Source organism: Python bivittatus, unplaced genomic scaffold, assembly GCF_059951505.1.
Source record: "Python bivittatus isolate LINGU-HERP-01145 unplaced genomic scaffold, Pbiv_v1 ctg000330_np1212, whole genome shotgun sequence".
In the NCBI taxonomy this organism is placed as follows: Eukaryota; Metazoa; Chordata; class Lepidosauria; order Squamata; family Pythonidae; genus Python; species Python bivittatus.
The window spans coordinates 58,586,322-58,602,565 of NW_028277058.1; the positions used below are offsets into that span (position 1 = coordinate 58,586,322).

Genomic DNA, 16,244 nt, shown 5'->3' on the forward strand with positions numbered 1-16,244 from the left:
TCCTGGCCTGAGAAAATGCATCATTCATTCGTCCCCTTTGAGTTCAACACACAGCTAAGATCTAGGGCTGAACCCATGAAGTCCCAAACTGAGTTGCACCTTGGGTCTAAAGGAGTCATTAAAAATCCCATAATGCCTCTGATGTAATATTACCCAGGGGACTGTGGGAAATCTAAAATGGTGGTTCACAGCCGCCCACTCCTGTGGCTGTAATCTCTGGCTATGAGTCCTCAAACAGGTTAAATCTGAGAGACAAAGTAGTTGTGATGCTCCTGGCATTTGGGTGTACTCTTCAAACACCCGGATGTGCAGATTTACTAACTGTGAGAACACATAGCAGAATAATGCTTACTAGTAATACCCAACAATGGTTATGTTTTCAGGGTAAGTGTGACTAAGATGACCCGTGCTTTAAGATAAATATTTAGGGTTTTTTCATTCATGCAGGAACCCTGATTGGTTAGGATGTCACTCCGTCAAAGAGGATACGTGATGGGCTCTACTACACAGAGGGCTATGCTGTGGGACCATTTAAGCTTGCTGTAGACAGGAGCCAACCCAATGACTAGGTTCCCACAATATATGGAACAACAAACTACCCCGAACCATTCTAACCTAGTTGACCTATTGTGTGAACCAAGCCTATAGAAGGTTGAGTGTCAAAAAATGGTTGATTTCCTGCCTTTGGGGCTATATTGACGACTTTGGTAGGGCTTCTAAGATATAGAGAACATTTTTGCTTTATGCTGTCAGCTGGTTTATTAGTAGTAGTGCTATTTCACTCAAGGACCAGTTGATGGGTACGACCCAGATTGTTTTTTCCCTCGTGGTCTAGGCTTTTTGCTTGTGTTGCAAAATTATTTCAGAATTGTGGTATGTCCCCTTGAAAGTTCCATTTCTGGGCAGGATAACGACCCCTAAAGATTTTCAGTCAATGAAATAGGAAGCATGGAAGGGGGGCATTGTGGAAATGCAAGATTGGGGGGCCAGCAGAGCTGTTGATTCAGCTGGATCAGTTGTGAATTTCTGTTGGGTTCTGTGTGTGTGTGTGTGTGTGTGTGTGTGTGTTCCCCTTTGAAATGCTCGGCCAGGCAGGCAAACCTCTTTCTCTTCTGCCTGTACAATATTGTGAATTGTGGGGCCGTGATGCTGAAGAGAGACCGGCTGAGTCTCTGGAAGTGGTTGGGCCAGGAAATGTCTGTCAAAGGCAGACGTTCCAGGAAATTGAACTGTTTGAATGAAACAACAAAAACAGACAATTCTGCTGCAAGTAATTTGTTCTCTGGTTTTTGAAAACTATAGGCACAAATCAGTAGTAAGAAACTCTGCTCAAAATTCTGGCTGGTTCATTGTTGTTATTCTTAATTGTAGTATGGTAAAATACCACTATCAAAATATAATCCACAAAAGAAAATAGGAGTAATACAACCGTTAAAAAAGATAAATAAAATTAAAAAAGAAATGAATACATAATGGTGGTTAAAAATGAACTAAAACTAAAGAAAGAGAAAAAGAATGCATAATAGTGGTTAAAAATGAACTAAAACTAAAGAAAGAGGAATTCATATACTATATTATTAACACAGTACTAGCTCAGTCCTTTAATGTAGGATTAAGTCTAGTTCATAAACAAACATTTTGCTCCATTTCCCCTGTTTACAACAGAAAGACATTTCAAAACTCAATAACGCATCCCTTAAATCCACTCCTTTAACACCAGAAGTGTAAAATTACTTTCCGCCGACGTAGAATGATTCTCTTTGCCAAATTTCAGTAATTCCTTACAGAAATGGTTTTGGCTTCTCTTTGTTTAATTTAGCTTGTGATTGCGGTTAAAAGACAAACATGTAGAATGTAGAAAATTAAAAAGCAGCCACATACACCATAAAACAGCGAGCGTGTATTCCGTAACCTAACAGTTAAAAGGGAGAGCTGGATTTTACCAAAAGTTGGGCATCTTAAGTCTTGCTGACCTGCAAGGGATGGTACAAACCTGGGGCCGTCCAAAATCCGTCTGATGGGCGACAAAAAGAACATAATTAGCGTCCCCCGAATATCTTTCTTCATCCTGAGATGTAATGCACCAACACACATAATGGAAACTGGATGCCGAGTAACTTTTTTTTTAGAGAAAAGAACGTTTGAGTAAAAAGTCCCTTCCTTGCACCGCTACGAAGCCACTCCCCAAAATCCAAAAGGTATTCAAAATTAAAAACAAAAAAGTTCTCAAATGAATATTGTTTCAAAATGCGTCTCTTAGAGCAGTGTTCAGCCATGGTGACTTTAAGACGTGTGGACTTCAACTCCCAGAATTCCCCAGCCAGCATGTTTCTCACCCTTGGCAACTTGAAGATGGGTGGACTTCAACTCCCAGAATTCCCCAGCCAGCATGTTTCTCACCCTTGGCAACTTGAAGATGGGTGGACTTCAACTCCCAGAATTCCCCAGCCAGCATGTTTCTCACCCTTGGCAACTTGAAGATGGGTGGACTTCAACTCCCAGAATTCCCCAGCCAGCATGTTTCTCACCCTTGGCAACTTGAAGATGGGTGGACTTCAACTCCCAGAATTCCCCAGCCAGCATGGCTGGCTGGGGAATTCTGGGAGTTGAACTCCACCCATCTTCAAGTTGCCAAGGTTGAGAAACACTGGCTTAGATGCTGAATCTGTCTTGCTTTCAGAAGTCAGGAGAGAGGAACCCAAGTCAGTCTCATTGCAGAATTCACTTCAAGTTCTAAAACTCAGATCTGTCAGAAAAGGCTCACAGAGTACAATCAGACTTAAATCATGAGCTCTGTCACTTGTCATTCAAATGAAGGGCTCTAAATCAGTCTCAGGCGTGTTCAGAATGTGGCAAAAAAGTTAAGATGGCAGCCAGGAGGATGCAATCAAAGCCCCGCCCCATTTTTATTTGCAGTGTTTCGAGTGCACTCACGTGGCCACCATCTTGACTTATTTGACCACCCCCTGTGGAGACCCCTGAATTCTGTTCTCAGTGTCGACACCTTGTGTGTGGGACCCACCATCTGGACCAGACGAGCGATGGGCAAGTTGGTTCATTTCACAAGTTTTTCAAATTCCATTCGTCAAACTTTACAACTAAAAAAAAAAAACTTGTATTAAAAATTCGGGGCACCTTTCTCCACAGATGTATTTTCCTTTGCCATTTGCTGTAACGTACATAGGTTTTGAAAGCAACTCTCCTGCATATAATCTGATTTTGTGCATGACAGACTTTTCGTACTGCGTGTTATTCTGCCTTGATGAATGCTAATTCAGAGTACTGAGCGTTTCAGGTTTTGTGAAAGTTCAACTTGCATATCTGTTTAAAAAAGTGAGGTTAGATTTCACCTTCGGATGCAAATTAAATCAGTCTCTCTCCCAATTCTGGAACAGATCTACCCTGGCAGATATTTCATTGTACAAGCAGATGAAAAGTGGATTCGGAAAGAAGCTGGAGAGAATGGCTTGCTTTATTTAGAGGTTGTATTCCTGTTCTTTTAACAGCACCTGCTGCGAATAATCACTCACATGAATTTTGTTAGCTTTACTCTTCAAGACCACAGCTTGCCACAAAGTGAGGGGGCTGCTGAAGAATTGTGGGGTGGCCCGGTCCATACCATTTAATCAGAAAAAAAATACTCCCAGCCCCCCATCTGCAGGCCTGTTGTTCCCCTGATGAAGAATTGCTTCATATATTCCATTCATAGAGTCTAGAACAGTGTTTCTCAACCTTGAAAACTTTAAGATATGTGGACTTCAACTCCCAGAATTCCCCAGCCCAACCAGCTGGTTGGGCTGGGGAATTCTGGGAGTTGAAGTCCACGTACCTTAAAGCTGCCAAGGTTGCGAAACACTGGTGTAGGAGCTATTAAAGACAGCTTTGGGGTGTGTGTGTGTGTGTTTAAATTATTCTCCTTTAATGGGATTTCTTTCCAAAGTTGTAAACTGAAAAAAATCACTACCAGCATAATGATCTGGGACTTTTAGCAACCAAAACACATCCTTGGCCATTGAGTGAAGCAAGTTGCAGATGAATTCTTGCTCACTGATAAGCTGCAAGCAATTATTTTAAAAGTGCTTCCTCTTTATTCTTAGTGAAAATTGAGATTTACAGATTTGGTTTTACTTGCCTGCTAAGCAGGCCTGCATCGGTGACTTAAAAATCTGCATTAGCAGCAAACTTCAAAGAGAGAGAATTGGAGTGAAGAAGAATTGGAGTGTGTCTTACTTATTTATTCAATTTATAGGCTGCCCGACTCCCCTTTTTAAAAAGTTTTCTCTTCTCTCTTGCTTTTTTTCTTCAACTTGGGTGGATAGATAGGCATTTCCCTTGCTCCTGGAATGGGGATCTTCCATTTTTTAAAAACAAGTGGGGAGTGTTCATAATATGTTTTTTTTAAAGATAGGAAATTATTATCACGAAGTCCCAGAAATGTTTCAAAACCCATAAATGTAAGAGTGTGAAACTTGAGTTAGCTCTTCCATTTGTGCCTGCCACCGTTCCCAAGTGCAGTCCCCAGCAAGGAAGGAAGCTTGCTTACAATCCTGGAATACAACAGACCAACATTCTCCAGCCTAGTGCCTTCCAAATGTGTTGGATTTCATTTCCCATAATCCCCAGCAAGGCAGTAGCTATGGTTGATGCCGAATTAGCAGAACCAATCATCCAGTTTCATATACATGGCTATATGCATGTATATGAAATATACATATACGTATATATGTATACGTATGTGGCATAATGTAGGCGGGTACTGTTTCAGGATGATGCTGAACTGTTGGGAGGGAAGGAAGGAAGGAAGGAGAGATGAGAAAAGGAAGGAAGGAAGGAAGGAGCAGAGGGAGGGAGGGAAAGAAGATAAACAAATGATTAAAGGAATGAAGAGGCTGACCAGTTTCAGTTTTGATTCTTGGTACAAGTTCAGAGCATCAGAGCAGGGATGGTCTTTCTTCTGAAAAGAGAAGTCATACAAGGAAGGGTGGGAGGAACCAGAGTGCTTGTTCTGGAGAAGACCAAGCATGATCTCCTGAAAGATTGTCCCATGAAGGAGAAGGCATTTCCTGGACATGTGGGGTTTTCGAAAGGGGCTACCACAAAGGAAGAAAAGACTGGCTCTCATCCCCCCACCCCAGTTAGGACCCAGCTTCCCAGCCGTTGAGAGAGCTAGACAACCCTAATGAAGGGCTAGAATTCCTCTTTGCACCCCAGATTTATCTCCCCTTTTATTTGCCATTCTTGCCCCACAAAAAACCACCCCCTACACCTGGGTCATCTGAACACCGGTGAGCCAATGAATGCTTCTCCAGGGCTAGAAGACTCCTCCGTCCATCCGCACCAGGGAAACGGCCCCTTTTACAGACTTAGCTTGTTGGCAGAAAAAAGGTGGTTAAAACTAGGCCAGTTTAGGGAGAGAGAGTGCTCCCAAAGGAATGGCACGGATAGGTCGAGTCACACCTAATCCCAAGGTGTGAGCGTGAGATCGATCCAGTGTCCGAAACCAGATACTTTGGCCTCTGCTAAAGCTGCTTTTTAATTATAGGAAGTACAGCTTATTTTCCATTCTCAGGTGGAAAGTGCTGGCACAAACAGTTCTGAAGCTCTGCGGTAAAAAAAGAGATGTTGTGAGACTCCTGTTTACCTGAAAATGCTGCTTTTTTCTTCTGGTTCTGTAAGCCTTAAGCCCCAAGAGGGCACAGAAATGTCTGGGGCGGGGGGTATCCTGGCCACTTTAATTCAAGAATGCCAGGTTAGGCCCTGTAATTTGTCAGGGCCAAGCTAAAATGCACCGTGCACCCAGTCAGGGCACTTCTATTCTTTCTGCACTGTGTTGAGTTTAGAGCAAATCACTAATCAATTGGCTTTCCTCATCCATTCATCCAAATTTGGACAACCCTTTATCTAAAATCACCAAGGCACAGGGTTGGGCAGGTTTTTTGGCCAACTGAAGCCTTATACAGATAGTCTCCAGTTTAAGAACAAGTTCTGTTCCCAAGGTCTGTCCTTAAGTCGAATTTGTACGTAAGTCGGAACAGTGTTATTGTATAATAGTGTATAAGTTGTGTTGCGTAATGAACTCAAACCATTGGGTATTTAACTCAAATCATTGTGTATTTAACTTGAGTTTTGCTACAGTAGACTCTCTTAACTATGGGTCGTCCTTAAACCGGGCATTCTTAACTCAGGAACTACCTGTATTTAATTGCAAGTTTTCCAGAACACTTGCTCAGAAAAGATTGAGAGAGAGAGAGAGTAAGGAAAAGGAGAAAAACAATGTTTGACAACTGGCTAGTTTCAATTTTAGTTGGAATGCAAATTAGGAATTGCATTTTCACAATTGTAACCTGCAACTGACCTACACAATGTTTCCTTATCATGTACCATGATAAATTGGCAAAGATGGAACTGATTGACAGTTACTCACCTGCACATTAGCTGAAATTAGGTAGTACTTTTTTGGGGGGGTGGGGGGAGGTGCCCTCAAATCAATCATGACTCCTGGTGACGATGTGGACAAATCCCTGCAGTTTTCTTGGGAAAATTTTCAGAAGTGGTTTGCTGTTCTTCTCAGGGCTAAGAGAGAGGGACTGGCCCAAGGCCCCCCAGCTGGCTTCCTGTCTAAGGCAGGACTAGAACTCACAGTCTCCTGGTTTCTAGTCCAGTGCCTTTAACCACTGCACCAAATTGGCTCTCATGCTATGCCTATTCTCTGGAAAAGCAGAAGAGCGACATTTAATCAAAGTTTGGCTGCAGGGGTATTTGCTAGGTTCAAAATGATGAGTATGACTGTGCAATGGAAGTCCCACCCCTTTTCACCTGCTTGCCATGCAGGTGACACCCATTAAAAAAGGTGGGGCTTTGATTACCAGGTTGCACCTGCCATTTTGAAGCTGGTGACCCTGGCTGCAGACTTTCCTGTGGCTAGGTAGCTTAGCATAGCTAGCAGTTATAAGTGAAGGCAAGTTATTTGTTCTTTTTTTGTTTTAATTGTTAGATGATGCTTGAGTAATAATCTACAAGGATCATATGGTGCTGGTACTAAAAGATCTGAAGTTTTTGTCAAATATTTGATGCGATTGATTGCTGATGTGCCATCAAGTCACAGCCAACTTTTAGCAGCCACATAGATAGATGTTCTCCTGGACAATTTGTCCCCAATCTGGTCCTTCAGATCTTTGAACAGTGCATCCTTCACTGTTGTAAACTGAGTCCATCCACCATCTTTTTCTCCTTCCTTCTACCTTTCCTAGTATCATGGATGAGAAGTCTTTGTTTAATGTGTCCAAAATATAATAATTTGGCATTTGACCCTGATTGATTAAGTAAGAACTCTGGGTTGATTTGTTTGACCATCCATCAGTTTGTTTTCTTGGCTGTCCATGGTATTCTCAGGAGTCTTCTCCAACACCAAAGTTCATAGGCACCAATACTCTTCCTATCTTGCTTTTTTAAAGTCCAACTTTCACTTCCATAGAGGGTGACAGGGAATACTATGGCTTGTACAATTCTGATCTTTGTAGGTAGAGACACATCACAGCATCTGAATAACTTTTCCAGGGCCTTCATGGCTGCTCTAACAGGTGCTAGTCTGTGGTCTATTTCTTGACTGCTGATTCCTCTTCTATTGACATTTGATCCTAAAAGGAAGAAGCTATGTACCACTTCAATTTCTTCATTATCTCTTCTCATGTCAAATGCTAACCATGCATTGCTCTTTAAACTCCTGTATGGTTTAAGGTCTGATTGTCTGAGACAGAGCTTCTCCCTAAACCAGCTTGCCAGTTATTTAGATCAGCAGGAGATGCTCTTCTGAAGATACTTTTTCTGCCAGAAGCAAACACTCTCCCCTAGAAGGTGTCTTTGTCCCCCATTCTCCCACGATTCAAGAAAATGTTTTTTAAAAAATCCACTAGGTTTTTCATTGTTACATAAATTGACTTGAATTATCCTGGTTTTAATGTTACTCTGATGATAACTGTGTTGTTTTTATGTTTTATACTTTGCATTCTAAGTGTTGTAAACTGCCCTGAGTGTCATACTGTCCTATAACCCAAAAGGTGGAAAGACATTTAATAATAAATAAAATAAAGCTAAGGAGTGTAGAACTCAGACCCTTTCAAGATCTTCTGAACCAGGACAGCCAGCAGATCTGATCAGCAAACTGTCATCAGGGATGCTGGAAACTGTACTTCATCAACACCCCGATGCTGATTGTTTTCCCCACTCTGCGTTTGTGCTGATAACTTGATTTTCCTGCCTCGCAACCCAGCCCTGATTGGCTCTTGAAAGCTGAACCAGGCAACAATGGAGGTGGCCCAAATGAAGCAGATCTTACCTTGAACCAAGAATGCATCCGTGGCCTGTTTTCTTCATTTCTTCTGCTTGATTGTTACACTTGTGGCATACGTTGCTAATGGGCTGGCATGGACATCTTGCCCAGCTCAGATGTGCCTTTAACAGAGAGAAATTAAGCTTCCCCCAGCATGGACCGGCAGTTTTGAGGACTTGTTCTCAAGCCATTTGGCCAAGGAACTGTGATAGGTCCCTGCTGAGAAATTTCTGTTGGGGTTTTGTTCCTTCTTTGATGGCCTCTTTGCCAGAGAAAATGGTTTGGTGAGGGTGGATATGAAAAATTCAATTGCCACTTCGGTGTCCAAAGTAAGGGCAATCTTGTACCTCCCCATGTAGGGCTTAAGAAAGAACCAGGCTTAATTTTTCCTCCCCTCACCCCTGGGAAGGGTTTCTTGTAATCCTGTCGTTTCTGACTAGATTCATACAATTGCAACATGTTGTCCCAGCCAGCCAGAGTTAAAACTTACCACACTTAGTATGTGGTGCAAATGCCATGGACTTGCTTTGTAGGGGGGCAGGGGGAGTTTTAACCTGGATTTGCTTTTTTGTTGTTAGTTTTAACCTAGATTTGCTTCTGGGGGATTCATTTTAACCTGGATTTGTTTGGGGAGGAGTTAGTTTTAACCCAGATTTGCTTTTTTGTTGTTACTATAGTGTTAACCTAGTTTGGCTTTTGGGGGATTCATTTTAACCTGGATTTGTTGGGGGGGGTTAGTTTTAACCCAGATTTGCCCTTTTGTTGCTAGTTTTAACTTATATTTGCTCCCCCCCCCCGATTCTGAATGAAAGTTTCATGTTGGCACATGTCAAAAGGAGTCTGGTAGCTAAATTAATTTTATTAATCTAGTCTGAAAAAGTGCAGCCAGACTCCTCCTGATTTTTGGATATCATGAGACGAGCACGGCTCTCTTCCTGCATGTCAGCAGGTGGTGATGGGTGGACCAAAGAAGATCTATTGCTTCCCTTCCCGAAAAACAGCTTTGGATCAGCAAAGATTCCTGGGCCCCACTTACCATATTTAATAATAGCACTTCTGAACTGACTTCTCTTCACCTTAAATCATGCTGCTGTAATAAAGCTCAGGGTAACCAGAAGGAGCCAGTGTCTGCCAGGATATTGACTTTATTTATTTACTTCTCTGTTGTGCTAAGATCATTTTTCTTTGCCCTGACTGTAGGCTGGGCATAGAGAAAGCAACGAAACCATTATAAGTGGCAGTCGTTGACGCAGCAGGAGTTCTAATCGTAGTTCCTTGCAGCAAGAGTTGATGAAATCAATCCCTGCATTTAGAATTATTTAATTTCTGTCTTTTATATGAGGTTCTAATTGGGATCTTTGGGTTTTAGCCCCCCAAACCCAAACGAACTCTAAATAGCTACTGTGAGTGATCACGTTCTCTCAGAAACCTCGGCTTTTCTTGTTTCAATGTAGCATCAAAGGCGAGAACAACACGGTCACTTTGGAAAACTTTGAACATTTGGAAAACAAGTAACTCTGCCCGTCAGCTATGAAATCATTGTTCCCCATCCTTGTTAGCATTTGTTTCACAAACGTCTGTGCTCCGACCTTCCTTGGAGATGGCTTAGATCAGCGTTTCTCAAGCTTGGCAGCTTTAAGATGCGTGGACGTTAATTCCCAGAATTCCCCAGCCAGCTGGCTGGGGAATTCTGGGAATTGACATCCTCGCATCTTAAAGCTGCCAAGCTTGAGAGACACCAGCTTAGAGCATGGGCCAAGACGAAGAAATGGGGCAGGAAAGGAAAGGAGGCAATTTGTGGATACAAAAATCCACAAGACAATAAAATTTGACTTAGTTTTAATTGAATGTGAATCAAAGGAAGTCAATGCAATTATCAAGGCTACTCCCGTGCTATTAATAATTCCCCACATCTGTCACTTTAAACATTAACATTCTGCAACAGCTTTTAGAGATGTTGCTGCTAACCATAGCTATCAGTATAACATGTTTAACTTCAGTAAAAAAAAAAAAAAATGTTTAATTTCTTCCTGGTTTTTGCCCCATGACCATATATGCTAATACCCTAAAATGTTTAACTTTCTTCCATTTTAAATGTATCCACATTTTCAAGCTTCTAGTCTTCCAGGTTTTTTTTTTTTAAGAAATATTTATTTTATTTATTTGTTACATTTATATCCCCCCTTTCTTCTTCACATAAGGCTAAAAGCAAAGCTTAGGTTTCTAAAAGAGCCTGTGGTATTACTACCCCAATCCTATTTCGGCTTGGTCCAAATTGCTGTTCTTAAAGAAATAAAAATGGCAAGGAACGTAAAGAAGTATTGTTGTCTTTCAAAAAGCCTGAGGTTGGTTGTTCCTGCAATGAAGTAGCCTCTTCTGACGGGCTTGACTTTTCGTTTCAGTTTTTTGAAAAAGAAAAGTTGAAACGCTGAAAGTAATTTTCAAAAGGCTTTTGAAAAAATTAAAAGAGTTAAAAGAACGATCAGAGGGGCAGGACAGTGACGGGTCAGATTGTCACTTGGCTGGAAGAGACACCATCTGGTTTATTTTTGACCCTTGTATAACAAACATGATGCACAGATGAATGTTTTTCCCCATCACATGCAGAGAATCCCCGTCATTGGTATGTGCAGGGTGAACATCTGTTTGCCAAAAAAAAAAAGGAAAGGAAAATACAGAAACAACCAATTTTAATTGCAAAGTTGACAAATGTAACAAAACTTAATTTTGGAGGGTTTGTGCAGGTGTGTGCAAAGAAATAAAGCTGGCACACCAGAGTGTGACAAGCTGTTTACACTAGAGCAGTGTTTCTCAACCTCAGCGACATTAAGATGTGTGGACTTCAACTCCCAGAATTCCTTAGCCAGCACTGCTGGCTAGGGAATTCTGGGAGTTGAAGTCCACGCATCTTACCGTCGCTGAGGTTGAGAAACACTGCGCTAGAAAGCAGCAGAGAGTTTCCTGGTTCCCATTACTGCCATCCTGTGGCCCTTCCCTTTTTCTGCAGCCCAGGCTTAAGCTGTAGGCGATGAAGGTGTTTGCTAACTGGTTGGCTGCTGAATCTGTTTTTGCCCTTTGCGTTTAGCTGCAAAAGCTTAAAAGGTTATTTTTATTGCATATTATATCTCCTCCCCCGCTTCCCCAAGGGCCATTAATTCAAGGTCCTGCTAACTAGCTAATATCACACCATCCCGGATATAAACATCCTATTTAACCCTTGACAAACTCATATTTAAGCCCAAAGGTCACCTCTGGAATGTCCCTAAGTCCACCGTAAGTAACATGTGTCTTTCCCTCTGTCCTTAAACATTAACGTCTGCAAGGTTTCCTAAGGACACACTATTTTTTCCCTTGCCGCAGTAGCCAAGAGCTCCCTTCAAGCCCGCTTTAGAGAAGGTTGCACCCAGCTGTCAAATGTTCCTCCTGGTTCTTGATGGCCCTTTTCCAGTGATGCACTCCCAGACCACTGTGGCATCTTAGGAACAGCTGGCTGGCCAACTTTTGCTAAGTCAGCTTGTTGGGAAGCAGGAAAGGGGAAGTGCTGCGACCATGGATAAGCGGTGACTATGTTGCGTGCTTGTGATAAAACCCCAGCGGTTTTTAGACTCATCCACTAACCCAGTGTTTCTCAACCTTGGCCACTTTAAGCTGCATGGACTTCAACTCCCAGAATTCCCCAGCCAGCAGTGCTGGCTGGGGAATTCTGGGAGTTGAAGTCCATGCAGCTTAAAGTGGCCAAGGTTGAGAAACACTGCACTAACCAATGTTTTCTAATCACCTGTAGGACTCGCCATGTCACCCTTTCTACGGATTGGCCTGTCCAACTATGACAGTGGCCCCTACCTCCCTTCGCAAGGGGACGTGATCGATCCCTATTGTGCCGTGATGGTGAAGGAGGCCGTGGAGGCTGGTAAGCGTGCGCTTTTCTGTCCGGGCATCTTTGGGGTTGGGTGTTAGTCGGAGGCTTTCTGGTCCCTTGGATTTCGGCGAGAAATCGGAGCCTCCGCCGACGTGGTGTGAGTTTCAACTATAAGTTACGGTGTTATTTTCTCTTGCGCTTTGACCCTAACCTTGAGTAAGGCTCTGAATCTCAATGAAGAAAGAAGAGACAGAGACTGGCTATTTAATCTTTTTCACACTGGTCATCTTCCCGCTCACACTTATCCACCTCTCAAGTTTTTTTTTTTTTCACCCCGATCTCCATTTCTTCTCTCTGGAGACTGAGCAAAAGCGAGCCAGGGAGGATTGCAAGTTCAAAAAGGACCAGATGGAGTAGACTATATAAAAGCCAATTCCCAAGCCATCCTTCCTCCGGCTCAACTTTCAGTCTTCCAGCATGCCTTTTTAAGAAAGCCACGTGCTTAAAAAACTTTGGAAGGAATCAGCTGTCTTTGAAAGTGTCCCATGTTTTTATTTATTGACAGCTGGATTTGATTGAAGACGTTCTGATACGGGTTCCCATGAAAATAAACGTCAGAATATTGGGCTGGGGTTTTTTTGCATTTGGCTTCATTCATACCATAGGTTTATCTATGTCTGCAAAGAACATTGAACCGTGTAAACGGAATGAGCTGCTTTGCAGAATATGCTAAGCACCAAACAACATTAGAAAGGGGTTAACTAATTAACCTTAGCATCATGTGCCAGTGTTAACGTCCGTAGAAGGCATGCCCAAGATTAGAGGCTGTCACCAAACAGGATGACAGCAAGGGTGCACCATTGGAATGCAAGCTCCTTGTTTTCTGTTGTGTGTGCAAGGACACAACAGATGGGCAGAAAGGGTGGAGCTCGAGTTGCAACAATGCAAGGCGGCTTTTATCATTCCCCCCCCCGTTCCCCCCACTCTGGACACCTCTGACCACCATCTTTCATTGCTGTTCTGCACATACATACAACTGTACGCTTTTAAAGCTTAAAGTCAGGGGTGCCCGCAGGTATGGTCAAAAAAGTCAAGATGGGGCCTGCAGTGGTGCAATCAAAGTTCCGCCTATTTTTTTAATGTGTGATGCAGATAAAACACATGCAGGGCTTTGGCTGCATTGTTGAGGCCACCCACTTGACTACACCCTGCTCAGAGTAGAGCAGGGTTTCTCAACCTTAGCCACTTTAAGATGAGTGGACTTCAACTCCCAGAAGTCCCCAGCCAGCACTAATTAACCTTAGCATCATGTGCCAGTGTTAACGTCCGTAGAAGGCATGCCCAAGATTAGAGGCTGTCACCAAACAGGATGACAGCAAGGGTGCACCATTGGAATGCAAGCTCCTTGTTGGGCTGGCTGGGGACTTCTGGGAGTTGAAGTCCACTCATCTTAAAGTGGCTAAGGTTGAGAAACACTGGAGTAGAGGGTATAAAATAAGACATGCTTGCTTCAAGGTTAGAAATGTTCTCCATCGTCCTAATAAAGTAACTGCCTTCTATTGCATTCTGTTGGAGAAAAATGCTGTTAACATATCCACTTGTACAGCTCCGTTGGTTAAATTGTAATTCAAGAGGAGTGGCAAGCTAAAAATAACTCCAGTTAATGCAGAAAAACACTTGGTCAGGCACAGAAAGGTCAGGGGAATTAATGCGGTTTGCACACATGGGCGCACGTACATATGCTCCGGAATAGCCTGCTGGCCAAGGAACAAACACACGAAGAAAACTTGAGAATCGTGGCATTTATGCTGTGGCTGAAATAACGGAAAGGAGTGCCCACAAAACTAGGGGCAGGTGAATGATCAGTTTTGGTTTCTCTCAGGTTCTCGTTTTTGTGAATTTGTCAGATTTGATTAATCAGATCTGACTTTTTTCCCCTTGGCAGACTTGGCAACTTTAAGGAGTCCACAGCTCTTAAAGTTGCCAAGTTTGAGAAACCCTGATCTAGATACCCCGTGCCCTGGAACACCTATTTGTCCTCACAAAATTTCTGTGCAGAAAATATCCAATATGCCTTTAAATGCTGTCTTTCGTAGATGAATTGCCTTTCTTCGTGTTTTGCCAAGTTCTGGGTTAGATTACTGCCCTGTGCTATCTGTGGGGCGGCTCTTGGAGACAGTCTGAGCTCCAGTTTGTCCAATTATATTTTTTTCTTCCTTTGTGTTCAAGTGCTGGATTATTAGGGACCCCCCACCCACCCCCTCCCCACTTTCCTCTTTCAACATAACAATTTCTTTTCAGTTTCTCTTTTTCCTTATAAACTGACTTGGAAGGCAGAACGAAGAATATTCTGTTATTTTAAAGAAATGAAATAACCAGAGGTACGTTGGGGGATCAAAAGAGGCATCGTGCTCTGCGAAGACAAAAAACTCCTTCATAGTTTCACACTCTCTCTCTTAAGCAAAGCAAAACAGAAACAGTTCTGTCAGGGGAAAAATACACACCAAGGTGTGTATCTTAATGAAACTAGCATATGAAAATGCATTGTTAGAAAAAGTATCTTTGGAAAAAGTGCACGCGAGGCGTATTTAAACACATGTTCTGCAACCTAGTTGTCTAAAAGCACAAGAAATATGTGCACAGACATGCTTATGAATTCACACTGTATTACCTGAAGGTTTCTCCAGTTGATGAGGACCTGGAATAAAGAATGGGAAAATGAGAAACTGAGAAAAATTGATAGTAGAGAATCCATCTCTGAGACAGAGGAAGAGAGAGGAGTTGTAGGCCTGGAGTTACCCATTTAGTAGGTGTTCTGCAATGTTTGCTATGTTTTGGTAGCATTATGCATATAAAGAAGGAATTACTGTTGATCCTAGAGAAAGGCCAAGTGTATATCCAGAAGAAGCCAACGATGTATCCCCCTTGGAACAGCACTTTCGATGCCCACATCCACAAGGGCCGGGTCATGTACATTGTTGTGAAGGACAAGAGCGCGGAGATGGTCTCCGAAACAACCGTGGAACTCAACCTAGTTGCAGAAAAGTGCAACAGAAGTAATGGGAAAATTGAAATTTGGGTAAGTTTCAACACCTTGGACCTGCATTAACTTCTAAAACCTTTGATAGAATGGGTCCGTCCGCCCATCCGTCCTTCCCTCCGTCCTTCTGTCCTTCCCTCCCTCCCTCCCTTCCTTCCATCACATTTGTAAACCACCCAGTTTACAACTCTGGGCAGAGTACATCATTAAAAAGAAATTATCAGCAACAATGGGACCAAAAATATCTCTGAGTACATCCCAATTTCCTTTTTTATTTTATTTCATTGTCTTCTCTTTCAGCTAGAACTAAAACCCCAAGGAAGGATGTTAATGAACGCGAGATACTTTTTGGAAAGCACCGGCAAGTATCAATACTGCTCATGTTATTTTCAGTGCTTTTAGCATTTCACCCCATCCCTGCCCAAAAGTTCAGGTTTGACCACAACTCTTTGAAAATGCATGACATTAAAGCACAGTTAAAAGAATACTTTGAAATAAAAAAACATATCAGAGCTGCAGAAAAGGGAAAATGCTGGTTTAAAGTGCTCCAAGCCTTCTCTACTAGAATTAAGGGGTGTGTAATTTTCTCTGTTTTCCTTTTTCTAACAAGATCTTCTTGTACCCAAAGAGCTGATTCAGACCCCTGTGGCTATTTTTCAGCACTCCATTCTTCCACATATTTATCCATTTAAGTTCTCCCTGTACAGATGCTGTGTATTTCCTGCCTCAAAATGGACTTTTATCAATCATGGGTGAGGGCTTCAAAGAAAGGCTGAGTCCTTTTCACATGACCGTCACTTCTGCTATAAAAATCTGAGGCCGTTTGTTTCACATCACCATCTTCATTAGGCTAAAACCAAGTTTCTTAATGGGATGATGGCATCTCTTTCGACATCTCATAGCACTTATGGGAACTGCTCTAAATCAGGGTAGGATTCCCCTAGCAAGCTGGATTAGGCTAAAATGGGATGTGGGATTTGTGGAAACGCAGCCAAAGTTCACAGCATGTTGTATGA

The 16,244-nt window shown here is 42.5% G+C and overlaps 1 protein-coding gene across 2 annotated transcripts in view; it reads left to right on the forward strand.

Annotated features, from left to right (window-relative positions):
- PRKCQ (protein kinase C theta) overlaps positions 1–16,244 on the forward strand; it is a 41,732-nt gene that overhangs the window by 3,508 nt on the left and 21,980 nt on the right. Inside the window, exons 2-4 of one of the 2 annotated variants that reach the window (XM_007441292.4) lie at positions 12,114–12,239; positions 15,068–15,267; positions 15,529–15,589. In XM_007441292.4, coding sequence (XP_007441354.2) covers positions 12,122–12,239; positions 15,068–15,267; positions 15,529–15,589 — 379 coding nt within the window. In that variant the 5' untranslated portion in view covers positions 12,114–12,121. Of the gene's footprint in view, positions 1–12,113; positions 12,240–15,067; positions 15,268–15,528; positions 15,590–16,244 lie in introns of those variants that run through there. The other variant, XM_025175065.2, reaches the window with a different exon arrangement.